General features: G+C 40.6%; 1 protein-coding gene across 1 annotated transcript in view; it reads left to right on the forward strand.

Moving 5' to 3' along the window:
• Positions 1–815: 815 nt before the first annotated feature.
• The window catches only part of LOC135509760 (mucin-5B-like), a 53,475-nt gene continuing 27,139 nt past the window's right edge, over positions 816–27,151 (forward strand). Inside the window, exons 1-14 of the mRNA XM_064930662.1 lie at positions 816–880; positions 1,008–1,210; positions 1,788–1,855; positions 2,148–2,262; positions 13,072–13,156; positions 13,374–13,477; positions 14,604–14,823; positions 15,159–15,284; positions 18,916–19,033; positions 19,189–19,327; positions 25,403–25,510; positions 25,758–25,827; positions 26,092–26,229; positions 26,507–26,671. Of these exons, the coding sequence (XP_064786734.1) occupies positions 820–880; positions 1,008–1,210; positions 1,788–1,855; positions 2,148–2,262; positions 13,072–13,156; positions 13,374–13,477; positions 14,604–14,823; positions 15,159–15,284; positions 18,916–19,033; positions 19,189–19,327; positions 25,403–25,510; positions 25,758–25,827; positions 26,092–26,229; positions 26,507–26,671 (1,720 nt within the window). The 5' untranslated portion in view covers positions 816–819. The remainder of the gene's footprint in view (positions 881–1,007; positions 1,211–1,787; positions 1,856–2,147; positions 2,263–13,071; positions 13,157–13,373; positions 13,478–14,603; positions 14,824–15,158; positions 15,285–18,915; positions 19,034–19,188; positions 19,328–25,402; positions 25,511–25,757; positions 25,828–26,091; positions 26,230–26,506; positions 26,672–27,151) is intronic.

A 27,151-nucleotide genomic window follows, 5' to 3' on the forward strand; every position in this document is an offset into this window, starting at 1 on the left:
CTTACGTTTAGTACTTTACGTTCATTATACATCCTACATAAACTAATACGTTTGTGACACAAGCCGGTGCCCTACGACCATACCTCGTTCAAAGGCACTTCAATATGTTGTCTTGCCCATTCACCCTCTGAATGGCACACACACACACAATCCATGACTCAACTGTCTCAAGACTTAAAAATCCTTCTTTAAACTGTCTCCTCCCCTTCATCTACACTGATTGAAGTGGATTTAACAGGTGACATCAATCAGGGATCACAGCTTTCACCTGGGGTCTTATGTTATGTAAACTCATTGTAAAGGGAATAAGGAACACTTTTGGGACGTACCCTACATATCAGGAATATCGATAGTTACCTAGGGATTATTATAATTAATACATTACACAATGTCAATTACAGTAAAGGTAATCCTACCTCTGACAGACAGACAAACAGAAAAATGGTAACACCTAAAGTTTGATCAGTCCCCTCCTTAGATACAGAATCAACTATCCCAGCATAATTGAGGTACGTCCTGGTGTGTAGCAGTTTAAAGGCAGGCACCTGGTGCCTCACGGTATCAGTAGGAACAGGACGAGTACCTGTTCAGGTGGACCAGGACGACTCGTTAGAAGAACCGTCATGGCACTCCAATGGGTGAAGCCGTGGATCGCTCTGGTCTTCGGACTATCTGCTGCACGTTCTGAGACTGGTAAGATAAGATATGATGAAATACATTTTAATATCACTTTAGGATAAGTCATGTAGCCTAGTTGAGGAACTAAAGAGGAGCTGGGTTAGAAGCAAAATAAGACTTGTTCCCTGTCTATTTCCAGTTATGATTCCAGACATGACTTCCATTGGGAGTCTATATGATTCCAAACTGCAAATCGTATCAGGTAATTTGTGTTGTTGAATATATGTCACCAAATACTCAAATATCTATATTCTACTCTACTGTTATATTATACATCTTATATTCAGACATGAATGGTGCAACTATACTGTACATTTCCCCCCATGCAGCAGGAGTGAGTCCCACTCATAACGGACAGGTCTGCAGCACATGGGGTAACTACCACTACAAAACCTACGATGGAGACCTCTTCCAGCTGCCCTACACCTGTAACTACGTGCTGTCGTCGTTGTGTAAGAGCAGCAGCGGCTACGAGGCCTTTAACATTCAGCTGCAGCGCGGGGAGGTAGATGGGCTGCCCACCATCACCAAGGTATTCCTTTGTGATCAGTCCTTTGATTGTTGTACATTTCACTATTGATCAATTGCTTTACATTTCACTATTGATTAATTGTTTTTAAATTTCACTATTGATTAATTGTTTTTAAATTGCAGTATTGATTAATTGTGTTTAAATTTCACTATTGATTCATTGTGTTTAAATTGCACTATTGATTAATTGTTTTTAAATTTCACTATTGATTAATTGTTTTTAAATTTCACTATTGATTAATTGTTTTTAAATTGCACTATTGATTAATTGTTTTTAAATTTCACTATTGATTAATTGTGTTTAAATTGCACTATTGATTAATTGTTTTTAAATTGCACTATTGATTAATTGTGTTTAAATTGCACTATTGATTAATTGTGTTTAAATTTCACTATTGATTAATTGTGTTTAAATTGCACTATTGACTGATTGTTTTTAAATTTCACTATTGATTAATTGTTTTTAAATTGCAGTATTGATTAATAGTTTTATTGCTCTATGATCTCAATGTAAGGTGACCTTGAGGGTCCTGAAAGGCGTCTGTCAAATAAAATGTCCTACTATTATTATTATTAAGGTTTCTTTGAAGCTGGATGGAACCTTCGTGGAGCTGGCCAACGGTAACGTCAGCGTCAACGGATTACAGTGAGTTCCCAGTCTAGTCAACAATGGATCTCAGATGTGGAAAACCATTGGCTCTTTGATGTGTAAAATACATAGTAATACAGGAAGTAAATGATACGGGGGTTTGTAATCACTGAACTACATCCAATGGGATTCAATTTATTCAGAGATCACTCTTTTTTTTGTTTCGTTTAATTGAATTTATCAAATGTAATGGGGAAAAAAGAATGGAAAATCCTTTAAAGGACCATTTTGACCCTTGTTGGAATACAGACTCTCCTCTCTGATGAACACTATTGTTTTGTCCCTCTAGGGTCACCATACCGTTTGGTCAGTTTAATTTCTTCATTGAGAGGACCGTTTCCTATGTGAAGATCACAGCCAAGCTGGGGATAGTCATCATGTGGAATGAAGATGATTCCCTCTGGGTATGTTTAGTTTGCGTACTCATTTCCATACGTCTTCTGTTACACTACAGTGATATGTGGTTGTTTCACCTACTTTGGTTCAATACACTGATTGTAAATCACTCTGGGGGAATAGGGGAACTGTTGGGATAAGAGTGGGAACATCAGTGTTATGGGAACTGTTGGGATAAGAGTGGGAACATCAGTGTTAGGGGAACTGATGGGATAAGAGTGGGAACATCAGTGTTAGGGGAACTGTTGGGATAAGAGTGGGAACATCAGTGTTAGGGGAACTGTTGGGATAAGAGTGGGAACATCAGTGTTAGGGGAACTGTTGGGATAAGAGTGGGAACATCAGTGTTAGGGGAACTGTTGGGATAAGAGTGGGAACATCAGTGTTAGGGGAACTGTTGGGATAAGAGTGGGAACATCAGTGTTAGGGGAACTGTTGGGATAAGAGTGGGAACATCAGTGTTAGGGGAACTGTTGGGATAAGAGTGGGAACATCAGTGTTAGGGGAACTGTTGGGATAAGAGTGGGAACATCAGTGTTAGGGGAACTGTTGGGATAAGAGTGGGAACATCAGTGTTAGGGGAACTGTTGGGATAAGAGTGGGAACATCAGTGTTAGGGGAACTGTTGGGATAAGAGTGGCAACATCAGTGTTAGGGGAACTGTTGGGATAAGAGTGGGAACATCAGTGTTGAGCTCTGATGGGATAAGAGTGGGAACATCAGTGTTAGGGGAACTGTTGGGATAAGAGTGGGAACATCAGTGTTTGGGGAACTGTTGGGGTAAGAGTGGGAACATCAGTGTTAGGGGAACTGTTGGGATAAGAGTGGAAACATCAGTGTTAGGGGAACTGTTGGGATAAGAGTGGGAACATCAGTGTTAGGGGAACTATTGGGATAAGAGTGGGAACATCAGTGTTAGGGGAACTGTTGGGATAAGAGTGGGAACAACAGTGTTAGTGGAACTGTTGGGATAAGAGTGGGAACATCAGTGTTAGGGGAACTATTGGGATAAGAGTGGGAACAGAGTGTTAGGGGAACTGTTGGGATAAGAGTGGGAACATCAGTGTTAGGGGAACTATTGGGATAAGAGTGGGAACATCAGTGTTAGGGGAACTGATGGGGTAAGAGTGGGAACATCAGTGTTAACCTCTGTTGGGATAAGAGTGGGAACATCAGTGTTAGGGGAACTGTTGGGATAAGAGTGGGAACATCAGTGTTAACCTCTGTTGGGGTAACAGTAGGAACATCAGTGTTAGGGGAACTGATGGGATAAGAGTGGGAACATCAGTGTTAGGGGAACTGTTGGGATAAGAGTGGGAACATCAGTGTTAGGGGAACTGTTGGGATAAGAGTGGGAACATCAGTGTTAGGGGAACTGTTGGGATAAGAGTGGGAACATCAGTGTTAGGGGAACTGTTGGGATAAGAGTGGGAACATCAGTGTTAGGGGAACTATTGGGGTAAGAGTAGGAACATCAGTGTTAGGGGAACGTTTGGGATAAGAGTGGGAACATCAGTGTTAGGGGAACTGTTGGGATAAGAGTGGGAACATCAGTGTTAGGGGAACTGATGGGATAATAGTGGGAACATCAGTGTTAACCTCTGTTGGGATAAGAGTGGGAACAACAGTGTTAGGGGAACTGTTGGGATAAGAGTGGGAACATCAGTGTTAGTGGAACTGTTGGGATAAGAGTGGGAACATCAGTGTTAGGGGAACGTTTGGGATAAGAGTGGGAACATCAGTGTTAGTGGAACTGTTGGGATAAGAGTGGGAACATCAGTGTTAGGGGAACGTTTGGGATAAGAGTGGGAACATCAGTGTTAGGGGAACTGTTGGGATAAGAGTGGGGACATCAGTGTTAGGGGAACTGATGGGATAAGAGTGGGAACATCAGTGTTAACCTCTGTTGGGATAAGAGTGGGAACAACAGTGTTAGTGGAACTGTTGGGATAAGAGTGGGAACATCAGTGTTGAGCTCTGATGGGATAAGAGTGGGAACATCAGTGTTAGGGGAACTATTGGGATAAGAGTGGGAACATCAGTGTTAGGGGAACTGTTCGGATAAGAGTGGGAACATCAGTGTTAGGGGAACTGTTGGGATAAGAGTGGGAACATCAGTGTTAGGGGAACTGTTGGGATAAGAGTGGGAACATCAGTGTTAACCTCTGTTGGGATAAGAGTGGGAACATCAGTGTTAGGGGAACTATTGGGATAAGAGTGGGAACATCATTGTTAGGGGAACTGATGGGATAAGAGTGGGAACAGAGTGTTAGGGGAACTGTTGGGATAAGAGTGGGAACATCAGTGTTAGGGGAACTATTGGGATAAGAGTGGGAACATCAGTGTTAGGGGAACTGTTGGGATAAGAGTGGGAACATCAGTGTTAGGGGAACTGTTGGGATAAGAGTGGGAACATCAGTGTTAACCTCTGTTGGGATAAGAGTGGGAACATCAGTGTTAGGGGAACTATTGGGATAAGAGTGGGAACATCATTGTTAGGGGAACTGATGGGATAAGAGTGGGAACAGAGTGTTAGGGGAACTGTTGGGATAAGAGTGGGAACATCAGTGTTAGGGGAACTATTGGGATAAGAGTGGGAACATCAGTGTTAGGGGAACTGTTGGGATAAGAGTGGGAACATCAGTGTTAGGGGAACTGTTGGGATAAGAGTGGGAACATCAGTGTTAGGGGAACTATTGGGGTAACAGTAGGAACATCAGTGTTAGGGGAACGTTTGGGATAAGAGTGGGAACATCAGTGTTAGGGGAACTGTTGGGATAAGAGTGGGAACATCAGTGTTAGGGGAACTGTTGGGATAAGAGTGGGAACATCAGTGTTAGGGGAACTGATGGGATAATAGTGGGAACATCAGTGTTAACCTCTGTTGGGATAAGAGTGGGAACAACAGTGTTAGGGGAACTGTTGGGATAAGAGTGGGAACATCAGTGTTAGTGGAACTGTTGGGATAAGAGTGGGAACATCAGTGTTAGGGGAACGTTTGGGATAAGAGTGGGAACATCAGTGTTAGTGGAACTGTTGGGATAAGAGTGGGAACATCAGTGTTAGGGGAACGTTTGGGATAAGAGTGGGAACATCAGTGTTAGGGGAACTGTTGGGATAAGAGTGGGGACATCAGTGTTAGGGGAACTGATGGGATAAGAGTGGGAACATCAGTGTTAACCTCTGTTGGGATAAGAGTGGGAACAACAGTGTTAGTGGAACTGTTGGGATAAGAGTGGGAACATCAGTGTTGAGCTCTGATGGGATAAGAGTGGGAACATCAGTGTTAGGGGAACTATTGGGATAAGAGTGGGAACATCAGTGTTAGGGGAACTGTTCGGATAAGAGTGGGAACATCAGTGTTAGGGGAACTGTTGGGATAAGAGTGGGAACATCAGTGTTAGGGGAACTGTTGGGATAAGAGTGGGAACATCAGTGTTAACCTCTGTTGGGATAAGAGTGGGAACATCAGTGATAGGGGAACTATTGGGATAAGAGTGGGAACATCATTGTTAGGGGAACTGATGGGATAAGAGTGGGAACAGAGTGTTAGGGGAACTGTTGGGATAAGAGTGGGAACATCAGTGTTAGGGGAACTATTGGGATAAGAGTGGGAACATCAGTGTTAGGGGAACTGTTGGGATAAGAGTGGGAACATCAGTGTTAGGGGAACTGTTGGGATAAGAGTGGGAACATCAGTGTTAACCTCTGTTGGGATAAGAGTGGGAACATCAGTGTTAGGGGAACTATTGGGATAAGAGTGGGAACATCATTGTTAGGGGAACTGATGGGATAAGAGTGGGAACAGAGTGTTAGGGGAACTGTTGGGATAAGAGTGGGAACATCAGTGTTAGGGGAACTATTGGGATAAGAGTGGGAACATCAGTGTTAGGGGAACTGTTGGGATAAGAGTGGGAACATCAGTGTTAGGGGAACTGTTGGGATAAGAGTGGGAACATCAGTGTTAGGGGAACTATTGGGGTAACAGTAGGAACATCAGTGTTAGGGGAACGTTTGGGATAAGAGTGGGAACATCAGTGTTAGGGGAACTGTTGGGATAAGAGTGGGAACATCAGTGTTAGGGGAACTGTTGGGATAAGAGTGGGAACATCAGTGTTAGGGGAACTATTGGGGTAAGAGTAGGAACATCAGTGTTAGGGGAACGTTTGGGATAAGAGTGGGAACATCAGTGTTTGGGGAACTGTTGGGATAAGAGTGGGAACATCAGTGTTAGGGGAACTGTTGGGATAAGAGTGGGAACATCAGTGTTAGGGGAACTGTTGGGATAAGAGTGGGAACATCAGTGTTAACCTCTGTTGGGATAAGAGTGGGAACATCAGTGTTAGGGGAACTATTGGGATAAGAGTGGGAACATCATTGTTAGGGGAACTGATAGGATAAGAGTGGGAACAGAGTGTTAGGGGAACTGTTGGGATAAGAGTGGGAACATCAGTGTTAGGGGAACTATTGGGATAAGAGTGGGAACATCAGTGTTAGGGGAACTGTTGGGATAAGAGTGGGAACATCAGTGTTAGGGGAACTGTTGGGATAAGAGTGGGAACATCAGTGTTAGGGGAACGTTTGGGATAAGAGTGGGAACATCAGTGTTAGGGGAACTGTTGGGATAAGAGTGGGAACATCAGTGTTAGGGGAACTGTTGGGATAAGAGTGGGAACATCAGTGTTAGGGGAACTATTGGGGTAAGAGTAGGAACATCAGTGTTAGGGGAACGTTTGGGATAAGAGTGGGAACATCAGTGTTAGGGGAACTGTTGGGATAAGAGTGGGAACATCAGTGTTAGGGGAACTGATGGGATAAGAGTGGGAACATCAGTGTTAGGGGAACTGTTGGGATAAGAGTGGGAACATCAGTGTTAGGGGAACTGTTGGGATAAGAGTGGGAACATCAGTGTTAGGGGAACTATTGGGGTAAGAGTGGGAACATCAGTGTTAGGGGAACTGTTGGGATAAGAGTGGGAACATCAGTGTTAGGGGAACTATTGGGGTAACAGTAGGAACATCAGTGTTAGGGGAACGTTTGGGATAAGAGTGGGAACATCAGTGTTAGGGGAACTGTTGGGATAAGAGTGGGAACATCAGTGTTAGGGGAACTGTTGGGATAAGAGTGGGAACATCAGTGTTAGGGGAACTATTGGGGTAAGAGTAGGAACATCAGTGTTAGGGGAACGTTTGGGATAAGAGTGGGAACATCAGTGTTTGGGGAACTGTTGGGATAAGAGTGGGAACATCAGTGTTAGGGGAACTGTTGGGATAAGAGTGGGAACATCAGTGTTAGGGGAACTGTTGGGATAAGAGTGGGAACATCAGTGTTTGGGGAACTGTTGGGATAAGAGTGGGAACATCAGTGTTAGGGGAACTGTTGGGATAAGAGTGGGAACATCAGTGTTTGGGGAACTGTTGGGATAAGAGTGGGAACATCAGTGTTAGGGGAACTGATGGGATAAGAGTGGGAACATCAGTGTTAGGGGAACTGTTGGGATAAGAGTGGGAACATCAGTGTTAGGGGAACTGTTGGGATAAGAGTGGGAACATCAGTGTTAGGGGAACTGTTGGGATAAGAGTGGGAACATCAGTGTTAGGGGAACGTTTGGGATAAGAGTGGGAACATCAGTGTTAGGGGAACTGTTGGGGTAAGAGTAGGAACATCAGTGTTGAGCTCTGATGGGATAAGAGTGGGAACATCAGTGTTAGGGGAACTGATGGGATAAGAGTGGGAACATCAGTGTTAGGGGAACTGTTGGGATAAGAGTGGGAACATCAGTGTTGAGCTCTGATGGGATAAGAGTGGGAACATCAGTGTTAGGGGAACTGTTGGGATAAGAGTGGGAACATCAGTGTTTGGGGAACTGTTGGGATAAGAGTGGGAACATCAGTGTTAGGGGAACTGTTGGGATAAGAGAGGGAACATCAGTGTTGAGCTCTGATGGGATAAGAGTGGGAACATCAGTGTTTGTGGAACTGTTGGGATCCAGCTGAGGCATAAGAGGCTGACGAGTTGGTGGAAGCAGGGGAGCCTGGCAATCCGGCATAGTTATGAGAGCCTTGCTATACGACTGAGACGCGAGATAATAATGTAAAAACTCCCTGATGGTGAGGCGTTATTCTGTAACGAGGTGCACTGAGAATCGGGAAGCAGGTTCAGGGAGTGAGTGTCTCTGAAGGTAATCAGATGATGGAGTCCATGTGAGTCTGATGCGCTTAACTATGGTGACAAGTGTGTGTCTTAAGAGAGCAGCCTGCTGACCTAGAGGCTGGAGAGGGAGCACACGTGACAAAAAAGGTTTTAACAACATGATGAGAGTTTAAAAGATTTGATCAAAAGGATGAGAGTTTAAAAGATTTAAACAACATGGTGAGAGTTTAAAAGATTTGATCAACAGGATGAGTTTAAAAGGTTTTAACAACATGATGAGAGTTTAAAAGATTTAAACAACAGGATGAGAGTTTAAAAGATTTAAACAACATGGTGAGAGTTTAAAAGATTTGATCAACAGGATGAGTTTAAAAGGTTTTAACAACATGATGAGAGTTTAAAAGGTTTTATCAACAGGATGAGATTTTAAAAGATTTGATCAACAGGATGAGAGTTTAAAAGGTTTTAACAACATGATGAGAGATTAAAAGGTTTTAACAACAGGATGAGTTTAAAAGGTTTTAACTATATGATGAGAGATTAAAAGGTTTTAACAACATGATGAGAGATTAAAAGGTTTTAACAACATGATGAGAGATTAAAAGGTTTTAACATGATGAGTTTAAAAGGTTTTAACAACATGATGAGAGTTTAAAAGATTTAAACAACAGGATGAGAGTTTAAAAGGTTTTAACAACAGGATGAGAGTTTAAAAGGTTGTATCAAAAGGATGAGAGTTTAAAAGATTTAAACAACATGGTGAGAGTTTAAAAGATTTGATCAACAGGATGAGTTTAAAAGGTTTTAACAACATGATGAGAGTTTAAAAGGTTTTATCAACAGGATGAGATTTTAAAAGATTTGATCAACAGGATGAGAGTTTAAAAGGTTTTAACAACATGATGAGAGATTAAAAGGTTTTAACAACAGGATGAGTTTAAAAGGTTTTAACTATATGATGAGAGATTAAAAGGTTTTAACAACATGATGAGAGATTAAAAGGCTTTAACAACAGGATGAGAGATTAAAAGGTTTTAACAACATGATGAGAGATTAAAAGGTTTTAACATGATGAGTTTAAAAGGTTTTAACAACATGATGAGAGTTTAAAAGATTTAAACAACAGGATGAGAGTTTAAAAGATTTAAACAACAGGATGAGAGTTTAAAAGGTTTTATCAACAGGATGAGAGTTTAAAAGGTTTTATCAACAGGATGAGAGTTTAAAAGGTTTTATCAACAGGATGAGAGTTTAAAAGGTTTTATCAACAGGATGAGAGTTTAAAAGGTTTTAACAACAGGATGAGAGTTTAAAAGATTTGATCAAAAGGATGAGAGTTTAAAAGGTTGTATCAACAGGATGAGAGTTTAAAAGATTTAAACAACATGGTGAGAGTTTAAAAGATTTAAACAACATGGTGAGAGTTTAAAAGATTTGATCAACAGGATGAGTTTAAAAGGTTTTAACAACATGATGAGAGTTTAAAAGGTTTCATCAACAGGATGAGATTTTAAAAGATTTTATCAACAGGATGAGAGTTTAAAAGGTTTTAACAACATGATGAGAGATTAAAAGGTTTTAACAACAGGATGAGTTTAAAAGGTTTTAACTATATGATGAGAGATTAAAAGGTTTTAACAACATGATGAGAGATTAAAAGGTTTTATCAACAGGATGAGAGTTTAAAAGGTTTTAACAACAGGATGAGAGTTTAAAAGGTTTTATCAACAGGATGAGAGATTAAAAGGTTTTAACAATATGATGAGAGATTAAAAGGTTTTAACAACATGATGAGAGTTTAAAAGGTTTTAACAACAGGATGAGAGATTAAAAGGTTTTAACAACATGATGAGAGTTTAAAAGGTTTTAACAACATGATGAGAGATTAAAAGATTTAAACAACATGATGAGAGTTTAAAAGGTTTTAACAACATGATGAGAGTTTAAAAGGTTTTAACAACAGGATGAGAGATTAAAAGGTTTTAACAACATGATGAGAGATTAAAAGATTTAAACAACAGGATGAGAGTTTAAAAGGTTTTAACAACAGGATGAGAGATTAAAAGGTTTTAAAACACAAACCAACAAAAAATAGAATCCTGATTATTAAAACAGAGAAACAATTAGTTGAGAGGAGTCAGACAGTGAATGTATTTGTTTTTGTTGTTCAGATCCAATCCATTTCATATCAGACCAGAATAAAACTACAGTTAAACAGGTTTCCTATTTTAGATATATTGTAGACATGATCCCTAATCCACATATTTCACTTTAATGAATAACCACTTGGGTATACAGTATATTAAACATTGAATAATATTAGCAAAGTCCTGCGCACACTTATGTATTTTTCTAGGAGGCCTAATGCTCTGTATTGATCCTATCTGTATGTACCCAACCTGAAGTACAGTGCCTGTTTTGTGTTAACATCTCACTCCTTGTACACAGTGTCATATACTGGACATAGGTATATCAAATCAAATTCTATTGGTCGCATACACATATTTAGCAGATGTTATTGCAGAAGAAGCGAAATACTTGTAGCACAGGTACAAGGAGTGGAATGTAAGCATGAACAGACTGGTACCTAGGCTAGAACAAGGAGTGGAATGTTATCATAAACAAACTGGTACCCAGGCTAGAACAAGGATTGGAATATTAGCTTAAACAGACTGGTACACCGGCTAGAACAAGGTGTGGAATGTTAGCATAAACAGACTGGTAACCAGGCTAGAACAAGGATTGGAATATTAGCTTAAACAGACTGGTACACCGGCTAGAACAAGGTGTGGAATGTTAGCATAAACAGACTGGTAACCAGGCTAGAACAAGGATTGGAATATTAGCTTAAACAGACTGGTACACCGGCTAGAACAAGGTTTGGAATGTTAGCATAAACAGACTTGTACCCAGACTAGAACAAGGTGTGGAATGTTAGCATAAACAGACTGGTAACCAGGCTAGAACAAGGAGTGGAATGTTAGCTTAAACAGACTGGTACCCAGGCTAGAACAAGGAGTGGAATGTTAGCATAAACAGACTGGTAACCAGGCTAGAACAAGGAGTGGAATGTTAGCATAAACAGACTGGTAACCAGGCTAGAACAAGGAGTGGAATGTTAGCTTAAACAGACTGGTACCCAGGCTAGAACAAGGAGTGGAATGTTAGCATAAACAGACTGGTAACCAGGCTAGAACAAGGAGTGGAATGTTAGCATAAACAGACTGGTAACCAGGCTAGAACAAGGAGTGGAATGTTAGCATAAACAGACTGGTACCCAGGCTAGAACAAGGAGTGGAATGTTAGCATAAACAGACTGGTAACCAGGCTAGAACAAGGAGTGGAATGTTAGCTTAAACAGACTGGTACACAGGCTAGAACAAGGAGTGGAATGTAAGCCTAAACAGACTGGTAACCAGGCTAAAACAAGGAGTGGAATGTTAGCAAAAACAGACTGGTACCCAGGCTAGAACAAGGAGTGGAATGGTATCATAAACAGACTGGTACCCAGGCTAGAACAAAGAGTGGAATGTTAGCATAAACAGACTGGTACCCATGCTAGAACAAAGAGTGGAATGTTAGCATAAACAGACTGGTACCCAGGTTAGAACAGATGAAGCATTTGAAATGTCAGTACATATGAACTGCTGTAGGTGCATGGCCAGCTAGCTGTATGTGAAATGTTCATGTATATGAACTGCTGTGGGTGCATGGCCAGCTAGCTGTATGTGAAATGTTCATATATATGAACTGCTGTAGGTGCATGGCCAGCTCGCTGTATGTGAAATGTTCATATATATGAACTGCTGTAGGTGCATGGCCAGCTAGCTGTATGTGAAATGTACGTATATATGAACTGCTGTAGGTGCATGGCCAGCTAGCTGTATGTGAAATGTACATATATATGAACTGCTGTAGGTGCATGGCCAGCTAGCTGTATGTGAAATGTACACATATATGAACTGCTGTAGGTGCATGGCCAGCTAGCTGTATGTGAAATGTACATATATATGAACTGCTGTAGGTGCATGGCCAGCTAGCTGTATGTGAAATGTACACATATATGAACTGCTGTAGGTGCATGGCCAGCTAGCTGTATGTGAAATATACATATATATGAACTGCTGTAGGTGCATGGCCAGCTAGCTGTATGTAAAATATACATATATATGAACTGCTGTAGGTGCATGGCCAGCTAGCTGTATGTGAAATGTACATATATATGAACTGCTGTAGGTGCATGGCCAGCTAGCTCTATGTGAAATGTACATATATATGAACTGCTGTAGGTGCATGGCCAGCTAGCTGTATGTGAAATGTACATATATATGAACTGCTGTAGGTGCATGGCCAGCTAGCTGTATGTGAAATGTACATATATATGATCTGCTGTAGGTGCATGGCCAGCTAGCTGTATGTGAAATGTACATATATATGAACTGCTGTAGGTGCATGGCCAGCTAGCTGTATGTGAAATATACATATATATGAACGGCTGTAGGTGCATGGCCAGCTAGCTGTATGTGAAATGTACATATATATGATCTGCTGTAGGTGCATGGCCAGCTAGCTGTATTTGAAATATACATATATATGATCTGCTGTAGGCGCCTCAACAGCTAGCTTGCAATGCATTAACCCTCAGTCATCCATTGGTTTTGTAGGTGGAGCTGGACTCAAAGTTCCAGAATCAGACATGTGGGCTGTGTGGAGACTTCAACGGAGTCCAGAACGAGTTCAATAGGAATGGTAAACAAAATCACCAAATGTCTTAGAGGGGCGGATTACGCTCCTGTTCTGTTCATGAATGTTTGGGTTCAATCTATGGGTTAGGAAGGGGTTATAAAGTATTTTTCTAGGTACCATGTTAAGAAAGGGTTCTCAAAAACACAAAACACATGATGACAGAGACTGTTTGTAAGTGGAAATAAACAGGTAAGATAAAACTAGGTTTCTTTTCCTACAGATGATTATCTGAAGACAATCGACTATGGTGATATTTGGAAGATGAATGGCCCAGCAGAAACCTGTACAGAAATCCCTGTTCACACTGAGCAGTGTGAAGACCAGGTATTTACAAGTCTAGAGCTGAACATTTAAGATGTCTTATTCATTACATTTAAACATGACTGTTAGTTTAAAATACCAATATCATCATCATCATGGCTGACATTTGACCAGACATCATTTTATTTATGTATTTGTATTTCACTTTTATTTAAACAGGTAGGTTAGTTGAGAACACCTTTATTTAACCAGGTAGGTTAGTTGAGAACACCTTTATTTAAACAGGTAGGTTAGTTGAGAACAAGTTCTCATTTACAACTGCGACCCGGCCAAGATAAAGCAAAGCAGTGTGACACAAACAACAACACAGGGAATAAACAGGGAATAAACAAACACACAGTCAATAACACAATAGAGAAAAACGTTTATATACAGGCAATAAATAGGCCATAGTAGTGAAATAATTACAATTTAGCAATTAAACAATGGAGTGATAGATGTGCAGAAGATGAATGTGCAAGTAGAGATACTGGGGTGCAAAGAAAAAAAACATTTAAATAACAGTATGGGGATGAGGTAGTTGGATGGGCTATTTACAGATTGGCTATGTACAGGTCACAGTGGTGGGTAGTATATGGGGCTTTGGTGACAAAATGGATGGCACTGTGATAGACTGCATCCAATTTGCTGAGTGTTGAAGGCTATTTTGTAAATGACATCGCAGATGTCAACGATTGGTAGGATAGTCAGTTTTACGAAGGTATGTTTGGCATGTTTGAGTAAATGATGCTTTGTAGCGAAATAGGAAGCCGATTCTAGATTCAATTTTGAATTGGAGATGCTTAATGTGAGTCTGGAAGGAGAGTTTAGAGTCTAGCGAGACACCTAGGTATTTGTTGTTGTACACATATTCTAAGTCAGAACCGTCCAGAGTAGTGATGCTGGACGTGCGGGGAGGTGCGGGCAGCGATCAGTTGAAGAGCAAGCATTTAGTTTTACTTGCATTTAATAGCAGTTGGAGGCCACGGAAGGAGAGTTGTATGGCATTGAAGCTCATCTGGAGGTTAGTTAACACAGTGTCCAAAGAAGGGCCAGAAATATACAGAATGGTGTCGTCTGCGTAGAGGTGGATCAGAGAATCAAACCGTCTGTTGCCTCCAGTAATTCTTCTTCTTCTTCATCCTTTCAGACCAAACTTTGTGAGCAGCTTCTCACCAGTCTTGCCTTCAGTAGCTGTAAGGACCTGATTGCCACAGACTCCTTCATCAAGGCCTGTGCAGAAGACATGTGTCACTGTGGCAACAGCAGCAGCAGTGTCACCTGCGCCTGTCCCACTATGTCAGAGTACTCCCGCCAGTGTGCTCACGCAGGGGGGAAACCCCAGGAGTGGAAGACCGACCTGTTCTGCTGTAAGGGAACATTATTTGCATTACACATCCTTTTTGTTTTTATACTGGATTGTTTGTTTGTATTGCTCTGTTGCTAGTTTGGATGTGGTTAAAAAACTCAGCCATAGTTATATTGTAACTCAAAGTAAACACTTTTGATATGCAATAATGCTTTGCCTTAGGTAATCTATAGTGTCTTCTTCTTTGACATGCTAGTATTTACATTTATGTGACAGAAAACTGAGAAGCAAATCCCAATTTTCACTTCCAATGATGTCAATAGAAGAAGACGTGAAAATGTGAAGTAATGAAGCCTCAGAAACAGATCTGTGACTCTGGTTATTTGTGTCGAGCAGTGGAGACGTGTCCTTTAAGCATGCAGTACCAGGAGTGTGGTAGTCCCTGCACTGATACCTGCTCCAACCCAAAGAGGAACCAGCATTGTGAGGAACACTGCACCGACGGATGCTTCTGCCCTGCTGGTACATGCACTCATTACTGAATACAACATCATATATCAGCTGTGTAACTATTTTAAAGTAGCTGAATACAACATCATATGCCAGCTGTGTAACTATTTTAAAGTAGCTGAATACAACATCATATGTCAGCTGTGTAACTATTTTAAAGTAGCTGAATACAACATCATATATCAGCTACGTAACTATTTTAAAGTAGCTGAATACAACATCATATATCAGCTATGCACACTCACTGATTTTAACAGAGATGGGATGAAGTCAATTTTGCAAGTCCTAATCAACTTTGAATGTAGCCAAAACCCGAATTTGATCACATTCACATTTTCTCCTAAAACAAATAGATGCTTATAAATAGGCTGCACAACATTACCACGTGGTTTACCCTGGTCAGAGGGGACAGGGCACACAACATTACCACGTGGTTTACCCTGGCCAGAGGGTACAGGGAACACAACATTACCACGTGGTTTACCCTGGCCAGAGTGGACAGGGAACACAACATTACCACATAGTTTACCCTGGCCAGAGGGTACAGGGAACACAACATTACCACGTGGTTTACCCTGGCCAGAGTGGACAGGGAACACAACATTACCACGTGGTTTACCCTGGTCAGAGGGGACAGGGAACACAACATTACCACGTGGTTTACCCTGGCCAGAGTGGACAGGGAACACAACATTACCACGTGGTTTACCCTGGTCAGAGGGGACAGGGAACACAACATTACCACGTGGTTTACCCTGGTCAGAGGGGACAGGGAACACAACATTACCACGTGGTTTACCCTGGCCAGAGTGGACAGGGAACACAACATTACCACGTGGTTTACCCTGGTCAGAGGGGACAGGGAACACAACATTACCACGTGGTTTACCCTGGCCAGAGTGGACAGGGAACACAACATTACCACGTGGTTTACCCTGGTCAGAGGGGACAGGGAACACAACATTACCACGTGGTTTACCCTGGTCAGAGGGGACAGGGGTTGTTATCAGTAGCATAGTCAGACTGAGAAATCCTCTAGTTTTCTTCCCATACAGTTTAAGTGTAGGCTGCTGAAACATTTCTGTGAAGAGTTCTTGCTTGGGTTTGTCAGGAGTGATGTGTTTGCTAAATAAATACCGGAGGAAAGTGGAGCAGAGGCGTTTTGTGATGTGATTTGCACCCGGCCTGCGCAACCTGTGATTTCCGTGAAACTGATTGGTCAAGACACAGAACAAAACACACCTGCAGCACTCTGATTAAAATACCAGACAGGTTTACATGCGCAAGATGACAAATTGAGTCATACAGGTCAAGTCCAAGTTAAATCACGAGTCATAGATGCTCAAGTCCAAGTGAAATCACAAGTCATAGATGCTCAAGTCCAAGTTAAATCACGAGTCATAGATGCTCAAGTCCAAGTGAAATCACAAGTCATAGATGCTCAAGTCCAAGTTAAATCACGAGTCATAGATGCTCAAGTCGAAGTGTAGTGGGAAGTGTTTGACTTTTTGTCAAGTCACAAGTTGCAACATGACTGGAGTCCACATCCCTGGATTTTAAACCAGGAAGACTGTATTAAAACTCATATCAGTTGTGGCTATTTAAACCAGGAAGACTGTATTAAAACTCATTTTGGTTATGTGGCTATTTAACCTGTTGATGCACTGGGGGCGCTATTTCATTTTTGGATGAAAAACGTTCCCGTTTTAAACAAGATATTTTGTCACAAAAAGATGCTCGACTATGCATATAATTGATAGCTTTCGAAAGAAAACACTCTGACGTGTCCAGAACTACCAAGATATTTTCTGTGCGTGCCCTAGAACGTGAGCTTCAGGCAAAACCAAGATGAGACGGCATCCAGGAAATGAGCAGGATTTTTGAGGCTCTGTTTTCCATTGTCTCCTTATATGGCTGTGAATGCGAGAGGAATGAGCCTGCCCTTTCTGTCGTTTCCCCAAGGTGTCTGCAGCATTGTGACGTATTTGTAGGCAGATCATTGGAAGATTGACCATAAGAGACCACATTTACCAGGTGTCCGCCCGGTGTCCTGCGCCGAAATTGGTGCGCAAAAGGCAGCTGCCAGTATTTTTCCATGGGATACAGAGAGGAAAGCAAGCTTCCACGAACTGCATATCAATGAAGAGATATGTGAAAAAACACCTTGAGGACTGATTCCAAACAACGTTTGCCATGTTTCGGTCGATATTATGTAGTTAATTCGGAAAAAATTTTTTTACGTTGTAGTTGACTGAATTTTCGGTTCGTTTCGGTATCTGGTTTTTGTGAAAATGTTGCGTGCTAAATGCTACTCAAAATGCTATGCTTGCTTTGCATACTCTTACACAAATTAGTCAATTTCTATGGTTCAAAAGCATATTTTGAAAATCTGAGATGACAGTGTTGTTAAGAAAAGGCTAAGCTTGAGAGCAGACGCATTATTTTCATTTTATTTGCAATTTTCAGAAATCGTTAACGTTGCGTTATGCTAATGAGCCTGAGGCTTTAGTCACGATCCCGGATCCGGGATGGGGAGTTCCAAGAGGTTAAACCAGGAAGACTGTATTAAAACTCATTTTGGTTATGTGGCTATTTAAACCAGGAAGACTGTATTAAAACTCATTTTGGTTATGTGGCTATTTTAACCAGGAAGACTGTATTCAAACTTATATTGGTTATGTGGCTATTCAAACCAGGAAGACTGTATTATTAAAATTCATGTTGGTTGTGTGGCTATTTAAACCAGGAAGACTGTATTAAAACTCATATCAGTTATGTGGCTATTCAAATCCCGAAGACTGTATTAAAACTCATATCAGTTATGTGGCTATTTAAACCAGGAAGACTGTATTAAAACTCATATCAGTTATGTGGCTATTTAAACCATGAAGACTGTATTAAAACTCATGTTGGTTATGTGGCTATTTAAACCAGGAAGACTGTATTAAAACTCATGTCAGTTATGTGGCTATTTAAACCAGGAAGACTGTATTAAAACTCATATCAGTTATGTGGCTATTTAAACCAGGAAGACTGTATTAAAACTCATATCAGTTATGTGGCTATTTAAACCATGAAGACTGTATTAAAACTCATGTTGGTTATGTGGCTATTTAAACCATGAAGACTGTATTAAAACTCATATCAGTTATGTGGCTATTTAAACCAGGAAGACTGTATTAAAACTCATATCAGTTGTGTGGCTATTTAAACCAGGAAGGGTGTATTAAAACTCATATTGGTTATGTGGCTATTTAAACCAGGAAGACTGTATTAAAACTCATGTTGGTTATGTGGCTATTTAAACCAGGAAGGGTGTATATAACCCTGATAACAGTTATGTGGCTATTTAAACCAGGAAAAGGTTCAAGGTTACATAGATTGGAAGAGTAGCCATTTTATAGGACTGGAGATTTCATTATTTGATCAAAGTTCTGCAACAGATGTACCGTAGTAATTAAGATACTGATCTACATGGATCAATGTATTTTATGAGATAGGGAAGGACTAAATATATTTAATGTCATTTATGGGATCAGCTGACTAAATATATTTAATGTAATTCATGGGATCAGCTGGCTAAATGTATTGAATGTAAGTCATGGGTTCAGCTAACTGAATGTATTGAATGTCTTTCTCATAGGAACCGTGTTTGATGACATCACTCAGACTGGCTGTGTAGCTGTGAACCAGTGCTCTTGTCTCCACAACGGACAATCTTACCAGCCTGGACAATCATTCTCAAGAACATGCCACAAATGGTAAGAGCTGCATTGCGTTTATATACACTGAATTGTTGTGTGTGTTGATCCGGGTGGGATGAGGCTAAACTGACTGTCTCTCTCCGTTAGTACCTGTATCCAAGGCCAGTGGAGTTGTATGTGTTAAGGCTAAACTGACTGTCTCTCTCCGTTAGTACCTGTATCCAAGGCCTGTGGAGTTGTATGGATCTAGATTGCCCTGCTACCTGCTCCATAGTGGGAGGTTCCCACATCACCACCTACGATGGGAAAGCCTACACCTTCCATGGAGACTGCTCATATGTCCTGTCCAAGGTAGGGATCTAACCTACTGTATGCAGACTGCTCATATGTCCTGTCCAAGGTAGGGATCTAACCTACTGTATGGAGTGATATTAGTGCCAACAGAAAATATTGAATAAAAATGTGTTTTTTTTGTTCATACAAATTCAAAGTGATTCAATTCAGATTCCATGTAATTTGGCACTAATATGGCTCCATGCTGACACATACTGTATGTTTAGTAGATTTAACTCCTAACTCGCTAGCGAACATGTACTGGCCCACGAACCGGCCACATCCGGCATAGATTGCAGCCGACAGCTGTCAGCCACTTGCATTGGAGGTGCTTATACATACCATTGGCATCACTTTCCATATATTCTCATAAATACTTTTCAATCAAGTTGAACCACAATATACAGTGCCTTCAGAAGGTATTCACACCCAATAATGGCTGTGATAGGAGAAAACCAAGGATGGATCAACAACATTGTAGTTACTCCACAATATTAACCTAATTGACAAGTGGAAAGAAGGAAACCTGTACAGAAGAAAAACATTCCAAAACATGCATCCTGTTTGCAACAAGGCACTAAAGTCATCCTGTTTGCAACAAGGTACTAAAGTCATCCTGTTTGCAACAAGGTACTAAAGTCATCCTGTTTGCAACAAGGCACTAAAGTCATCCTGTTTGCAACAAGGTACTAAAGTCATCCTGTTTGCAACAAGGTACTAAAGTCATCCTGTTTGCAACAAGGTACTAAAGTCATCCTGTTTGCAACAAGGTACTAAAGTCATCCTGTTTGCAACAAGGTACTAAAGTCATCCTGTTTGCAACAAGGTACTAAAGTCATCCTGTTTGCAACAAGGTACTAAAGTCATCCTGTTTGCAACAAGGTACTAAAGTCATCCTGTTTGCAACAAGGTACTAAAGTCATCCTGTTTGCAACAAGGCACTAAAGTCATCCTGTTTGCAACAAGGTACTAAAGTCATCCTGTTTGCAACAAGGTACTAAAGTCATCCTGTTTGCAACAAGGTACTAAAGTCATCCTGTTTGCAACAAGGCACTAAAGTCATCCTGTTTGCAACAAGGTACTAAAGTCATCCTGTTTGCAACAAGGTACTAAAGTCATCCTGTTTGCAACAAGGTACTAAAGTCATCCTGTTTGCAACAAGGTACTAAAGTCATCCTGTTTGCAACAAGGCACTAAAGTCATCCTGTTTGCAACAAGGTACTAAAGTCATCCTGTTTGCAACAAGGTACTAAAGTCATCCTGTTTGCAACAAGGTACTAAAGTCATCCTTTTTGCAACAAGGTACTAAAGTCATCCTGTTTGCAACAAGGTACTAAAGTCATCCTGTTTGCAACAAGGCACTAAAGTCATCCTGTTTGCAACAAGGCACTAAAGTCATCCTGTTTGCAACAAGGCACTAAAGTCATCCTGTTTGCAACAAGGTACTAAAGTCATCCTGTTTGCAACAAGGTACTAAAGTCATCCTGTTTGCAACAAGGTACTAAAGTCATCCTGTTTGCAACAAGGTACTAAAGTCATCCTGTTTGCAACAAGGCACTAAAGTCATCCTGTTTGCAACAAGGTGCTAAAGTCATCCTGTTTGCAACAAGGTACTAAAGTCATCCTGTTTGCAACAAGGTACTAAAGTCATCCTGTTTGCAACAAGGTACTAAAGTCATCCTGTTTGCAACAAGGTACTAAAGTCATCCTGTTTGCAACAAGGTACTAAAGTCATCCTGTTTGCAACAAGGTACTAAAGTCATCCTGTTTGCAACAAGGTACTAAAGTCATCCTGTTTGCAACAAGGTACTAAAGTCATCCTGTTTGCAACAAGGTACTAAAGTCATCCTGTTTGCAACAAGGTACTAAAGTCATCCTGTTTGCAACAAGGTACTAAAGTCATCCTGTTTGCAACAAGGTACTAAAGTCATCCTGTTTGCAACAAGGTACTAAAGTCATCCTGTTTGCAACAAGGCACTAAAGTCATCCTGTTTGCAACAAGGTACTGAAGTCATCCTGTTTGCAACAAGGTACTAAAGTCATCCTGTTTGCAACAAGGTACTAAAGTCATCCTGTTTGCAACAAGGTACTAAAGTCATCCTGTTTGCAACAAGGTACTAAAGTCATCCTGTTTGCAACAAGGTACTAAAGTCATCCTGTTTGCAACAAGGCACTAAAGTCATCCTGTTTGCAACAAGGTACTAAAGTCATCCTGTTTGCAACAAGGTACTAAAGTCATCCTGTTTGCAACAAGGTACTAAAGTCATCCTGTTTGCAACAAGGTACTAAAGTCATCCTGTTTGCAACAAGGCACTAAAGTCATCCTGTTTGCAACAAGGTACTAAAGTCATCCTGTTTGCAACAAGGTACTAAAGTCATCCTGTTTGCAACAAGGTACTAAAGTCATCCTTTTTGCAACAAGGTACTAAAGTCATCCTGTTTGCAACAAGGTACTAAAGTCATCCTGTTTGCAACAAGGCACTAAAGTCATCCTGTTTGCAACAAGGCACTAAAGTCATCCTGTTTGCAACAAGGCACTAAAGTCATCCTGTTTGCAACAAGGTACTAAAGTCATCCTGTTTGCAACAAGGTACTAAAGTCATCCTGTTTGCAACAAGGTACTAAAGTCATCCTGTTTGCAACAAGGTACTAAAGTCATCCTGTTTGCAACAAGGCGCTAAAGTCATCCTGTTTGCAACAAGGTGCTAAAGTCATCCTGTTTGCAACAAGGTACTAAAGTCATCCTGTTTGCAACAAGGTACTAAAGTCATCCTGTTTGCAACAAGGTACTAAAGTCATCCTGTTTGCAACAAGGTACTAAAGTCATCCTGTTTGCAACAAGGCACTAAAGTCATCCTGTTTGCAACAAGGTACTAAAGTCATCCTGTTTGCAACAAGGTACTAAAGTCATCCTGTTTGCAACAAGGTACTAAAGTCATCCTGTTTGCAACAAGGTACTAAAGTCATCCTGTTTGCAACAAGGCACTAAAGTCATCCTGTTTGCAACAAGGCACTAAAGTCATCCTGTTTGCAACAAGGTACTAAAGTCATCCTGTTTGCAACAAGGTACTAAAGTCATCCTGTTTGCAACAAGGTACTAAAGTCATCCTGTTTGCAACAAGGTACTAAAGTCATCCTGTTTGCAACAAGGTACTAAAGTCATCCTGTTTGCAACAAGGTACTAAAGTCATCCTGTTTGCAACAAGGTACTAAAGTCATCCTGTTTGCAACAAGGTACTAAAGTCATCCTGTTTGCAACAAGGTACTAAAGTCATCCTGTTTGCAACAAGGTACTAAAGTCATCCTGTTTGCAACAAGGTACTAAAGTCATCCTGTTTGCAACAAGGCACTAAAGTCATCCTGTTTGCAACAAGGTACTGAAGTCATCCTGTTTGCAACAAGGTACTAAAGTCATCCTGTTTGCAACAAGGTACTAAAGTCATCCTGTTTGCAACAAGGTACTAAAGTCATCCTGTTTGCAACAAGGTACTAAAGTCATCCTGTTTGCAACAAGGCACTAAAGTCATCCTGTTTGCAACAAGGTACTAAAGTCATCCTGTTTGCAACAAGGCGCTAAAGTCATCCTGCAAAAAATGTGGCAAAGCAATTCACTTTTTGTCATCAATACAAAGTGTTATGTTTGGTGCAAATACAATACAACACATTACTGACTGAATGTTATGGCTGCATCATGTTATGGGTATGCTTGTAATCACCTGTTTGCAACAAGTGTCGTGGAAATGTCCTTAATTACCAAATGATGAGAGAGCAAATCACACACCAGTCAGAGTTATGCTTAATCATCACCTTTAATAATAATTAAGCTCTTGCAATAGCATTTTGACTTTCAACAGTTCAGTATCTCTAATGAAAAGTTGAGAGTCCCAACATAATGGCAAATTGGATCCTTTATAGCAAAGATCCCCCCCCCCCTAGACAACATGACAAACCACAGGTCTTAGGAACTTACACAAAGAAAGACTTTACTTCAGAGAGGAGTATCCCCTAGCCAGACAGAGTTGGCTATAAATTATCGTTCAGTTTGGTCTCCTAAACAAAGCTCTTATCTCGTCCTTGGTACAAAATGGTACCAAGACATTACCCCCACCCTATGATATATATCAAATCGTCATTTAGATACAACCAATTCTAAATACAACCAATCCTGGACAAGCTCACGGAGAGGAGAGTGAGGCTATAGGTCAAGATAGGAGCAACAAAAGAGGGAGCATAGAATGATTCCAGACACTGCCATCCTCCTCTCCCCGATGGGAAAAGTAGGGAGTGACTGGCACACAGACACAGTGGAGCAAAATATATGTTTACACATGATGACACCTTGACCTCTCCCCTCTCTGCGGCCCAAGCAACTTAGTCCTGACAGAGAACAGATAACTGCCAATGGCCACCACTATAGTACAACAAAATACATTCTTATGAGAAATAACTCATAAGCATATCATGAAAATAAAACATCCTATCTATGTTACCCAACTAATTCTGATTAATCCCCAACACAAGGCACAACACAAGTAATACTGCAAAAAATATGGCAAAGCAATTAACTTTTTGTTCTGAATACAAAGTATTATGTTTGGGGCAAATTCAATACAAGACATTACAGGCTACCACTCTTCATATTTTCATGCATAGTGGGGACTGCATCATGTTATGGCTGCATCATGTTATGGGTATGCTTACAATCATTAAGGACTGTGGAATTTCTCAGGATAAAAAGGTAAACAGAATGGAGCTAAGCACAGGAACAATCCTAGTGGAAAACCTGGTTCAGTCTGCTTTCCACCAGACACTGGGAGACAAATTCAGCATTCAGCTGGATGATGACCTAAAACACAAGGCCAAGTATACACGGGAGTTGCTTACCAAGATTACATTGAATGTTCCTGAGTGGCCTAGTTACAGTTTTGACTTAAATCAGTTTTAAAATATATTGAAAGACTTGAAAATGGCTGTCTATCAATGATCAACATCCAACTTGACAGAGCTTGAAGAATGTACAACAATAAATAATTGCAAATATTGTACAATCCAGGTGTGCAAATCTCTTAGAAACTTACCCAGAAACACTCACAGCTGTAATCGCTGCCAAAGGTGATTCTAACATGTATTGACTCAGAGGTGTGAATGCTAATGTAAATAAGATATTTCTGTATTTCATTTTAAACGTTTCTAAAAACATGTTTTCACATTGTCATTAATGGGTATTGTGTGAAAAAACTTTAATTTAATCCATTTTAAATGCAGGCTGTAACAACAACATGTGGAATAAGTCAGGGGGAGTCAATACTTCTGAAGGAACTGTATGTGTTCCCTTAACATTACTGTCATACCATAATGTTAATGTCATACCTTGACTTTACTCTCATACCTTGACTTTACTGTCATACCTTAACATTACTGTCATAACATAATGTTAATGTCATACCTTGACTTTACTCTCATACCTTGACTTTACTGTCATACCTTAACATTACTGTCATACCTTAACTTTACTGTCATACCTTAACTCTACTGTCATACCTTAACTCTACTGTCATACCTTGACTTTACTGTCATACCTTAACATTACTGTCATAACATAATGTTAATGTCATACCTTGACTTTACTCTCATACCTTGACTTTACTGTCATACCTTAACTTTACTGTCATACCTTAACTCTACTGTCATACCTTAACTCTACTGTCATACCTTGACTTTACTGTCATACCTTAACATTACTGTCATACCTTGACATTACTGTCATACCTTGACCTTACTGTCATACCTTAACTTTACTGTCATACCTTAACTCTACTGTCATACCTTAACTCTACTGTCATACCTTGACATTACTGTCATACCTTGACATTACTGTCATACCTTAACTTTACTGTCATACCTTAATGTTACTGTCATACCTTGACATTACTGTCATACCTTAATGTTACTGTCATACCTTGACATTACTGTCATACCTTGACATTACTGTCATACCTTGACTCTACTGTCATACCTTAACTCTACTGTCATACCTTGACATTACTGTCATACCTTAACTTTACTGTCATACCTTGTACCAATTGTCCCCAGCAAACCAACGAGACTGCTTTCACAGTCCTGGGTGACATAGTGAAATGCGGGAAGACGGACATTGAGACCTGCCTAAGATCTGTAACCCTGGTGACTCCAGAGTCCACGGTAAGTTAGCCAGTCAGTGACTCGTATCACCACTTCAGGGTTGGAGTTAATTACATTTAATTTCCAGTCAATTCAGGCAGTCCACTGAATTCCAATTCCAAAGCTCTTCATTGTTTTTCAGTGAGGAACATTTGGAATTGGAATGAGGTTTTCTTTCTGAATTGACTGGAATTGACTCCAACCCTGTTCCACACCCCTTATCACCAGGGGAGTTGCTTTAACTCAAGTTGTATTTTGTCACTTGCAGATGATTGTCATTGAGGCCAGTGGAAGGGTCTTTGTCAACAAGATGTTTTCTCAGATGCCACTTTTCTTGGGTGAGTGACTGATTGATGGCTGCTTGAGAAAAGAGATACAGAGATGTGATATCTGTCTATTTTTTGTAGTCATTGATCAGTATAAATGTATGTTTGAAACCCTTCCCATGCAGTACATTCTGTACCAGAAGTTGTCTCTTTCTTTCGTCTTTCTTTCCTTGTCTAGCAGCATGTAACACCATAAGCATCCCACAATATCGATGTGGGAGCTAAAAGTTCATGGTAAACCAGATTGTAACTCGAACTTTTGTATATTTTCCACAGCGGATGTAAGGATCTTTCAGCCCTCTACGTTCTACATCGTTGTGCATACCTCTTATGGGCTCCGTCTAGAGGTCCAGCTAACACCTAAAATGCAGGTCTACATCGTAGCTAGCAGTTCACACAAAGAAAAAACCCAGGGTATGTTTCTCTCTGCTCATTTAAAGTCTTTGTGAAAAGATAATCGTTTTTGGGTTGTTGAGAAGCGCTATATAAATCTCATGCATTGTTATTATAAAAGCTGATTGGTTATCAAACTATTGTTAATGTAACTTGTGTTACTATACCACTTGTTTGAGGGGTTCGGTCAAACCTCACCTGAAACAATTATTAATAAACTAATGATACTTGATGCATTGCATCTTCAGTCAATGTTAGTTCAAACCACCTGTTATAATGTTTTGTACCTCTTATCCAGGTCTTTGTGGAGACTTTAACAGCGTCCGCGCTGACGACTTCAGAACCATCAATGGACTGGTGGAAGGAACCGCTGTGACGTTCGCCAACACGTGGAAGACCAAAGCAAGCTGTCCTGATGTGGCACAGAGCTTTGAAATGCCATGCAGTCTGAGTGTAGAGAACGGTACTCATTCAACCTCTTTAAAAACACTAACATATGTCTAAGGCAGTAGTTCTCAAACAAGGGGTCACGACCCTATGTGGGATCATCTTATATGAAAATGGGGTCTCGGAAGAATTTCCAAAAAACAAAAGAATATACACACTGAACAAAATATAAACGTAACATGAAAGTGTTGGTCCCTATGTTTCATGAGCTTAAATAACAGATCCACATTTTCCATTAGCACAAACATCTTAAGATCAAGAAGCTGATTGAACAACATGACAATTATACAGGTGCACCTTGGTCTGGGGGTCAGAAAAAATTTCACTCTAAAATGTGAGGTTTTGAAGGAGCGTACAATTGGCATGATAACTACAGAAATGTCCATCAGAGTTGTTGTCAGAGAATTGAATGTTCATTTCTCTACCATAAGGCGCCTCCAACATAATTTTTGAGAATTTGGCAGTACGTCCATCCTTTTATTGCAGTGTGGGCGTT

Source organism: Oncorhynchus masou, chromosome 22 (genome assembly GCF_036934945.1).
Source record: "Oncorhynchus masou masou isolate Uvic2021 chromosome 22, UVic_Omas_1.1, whole genome shotgun sequence".
Taxonomy (NCBI): Eukaryota; Metazoa; Chordata; class Actinopteri; order Salmoniformes; family Salmonidae; genus Oncorhynchus; species Oncorhynchus masou.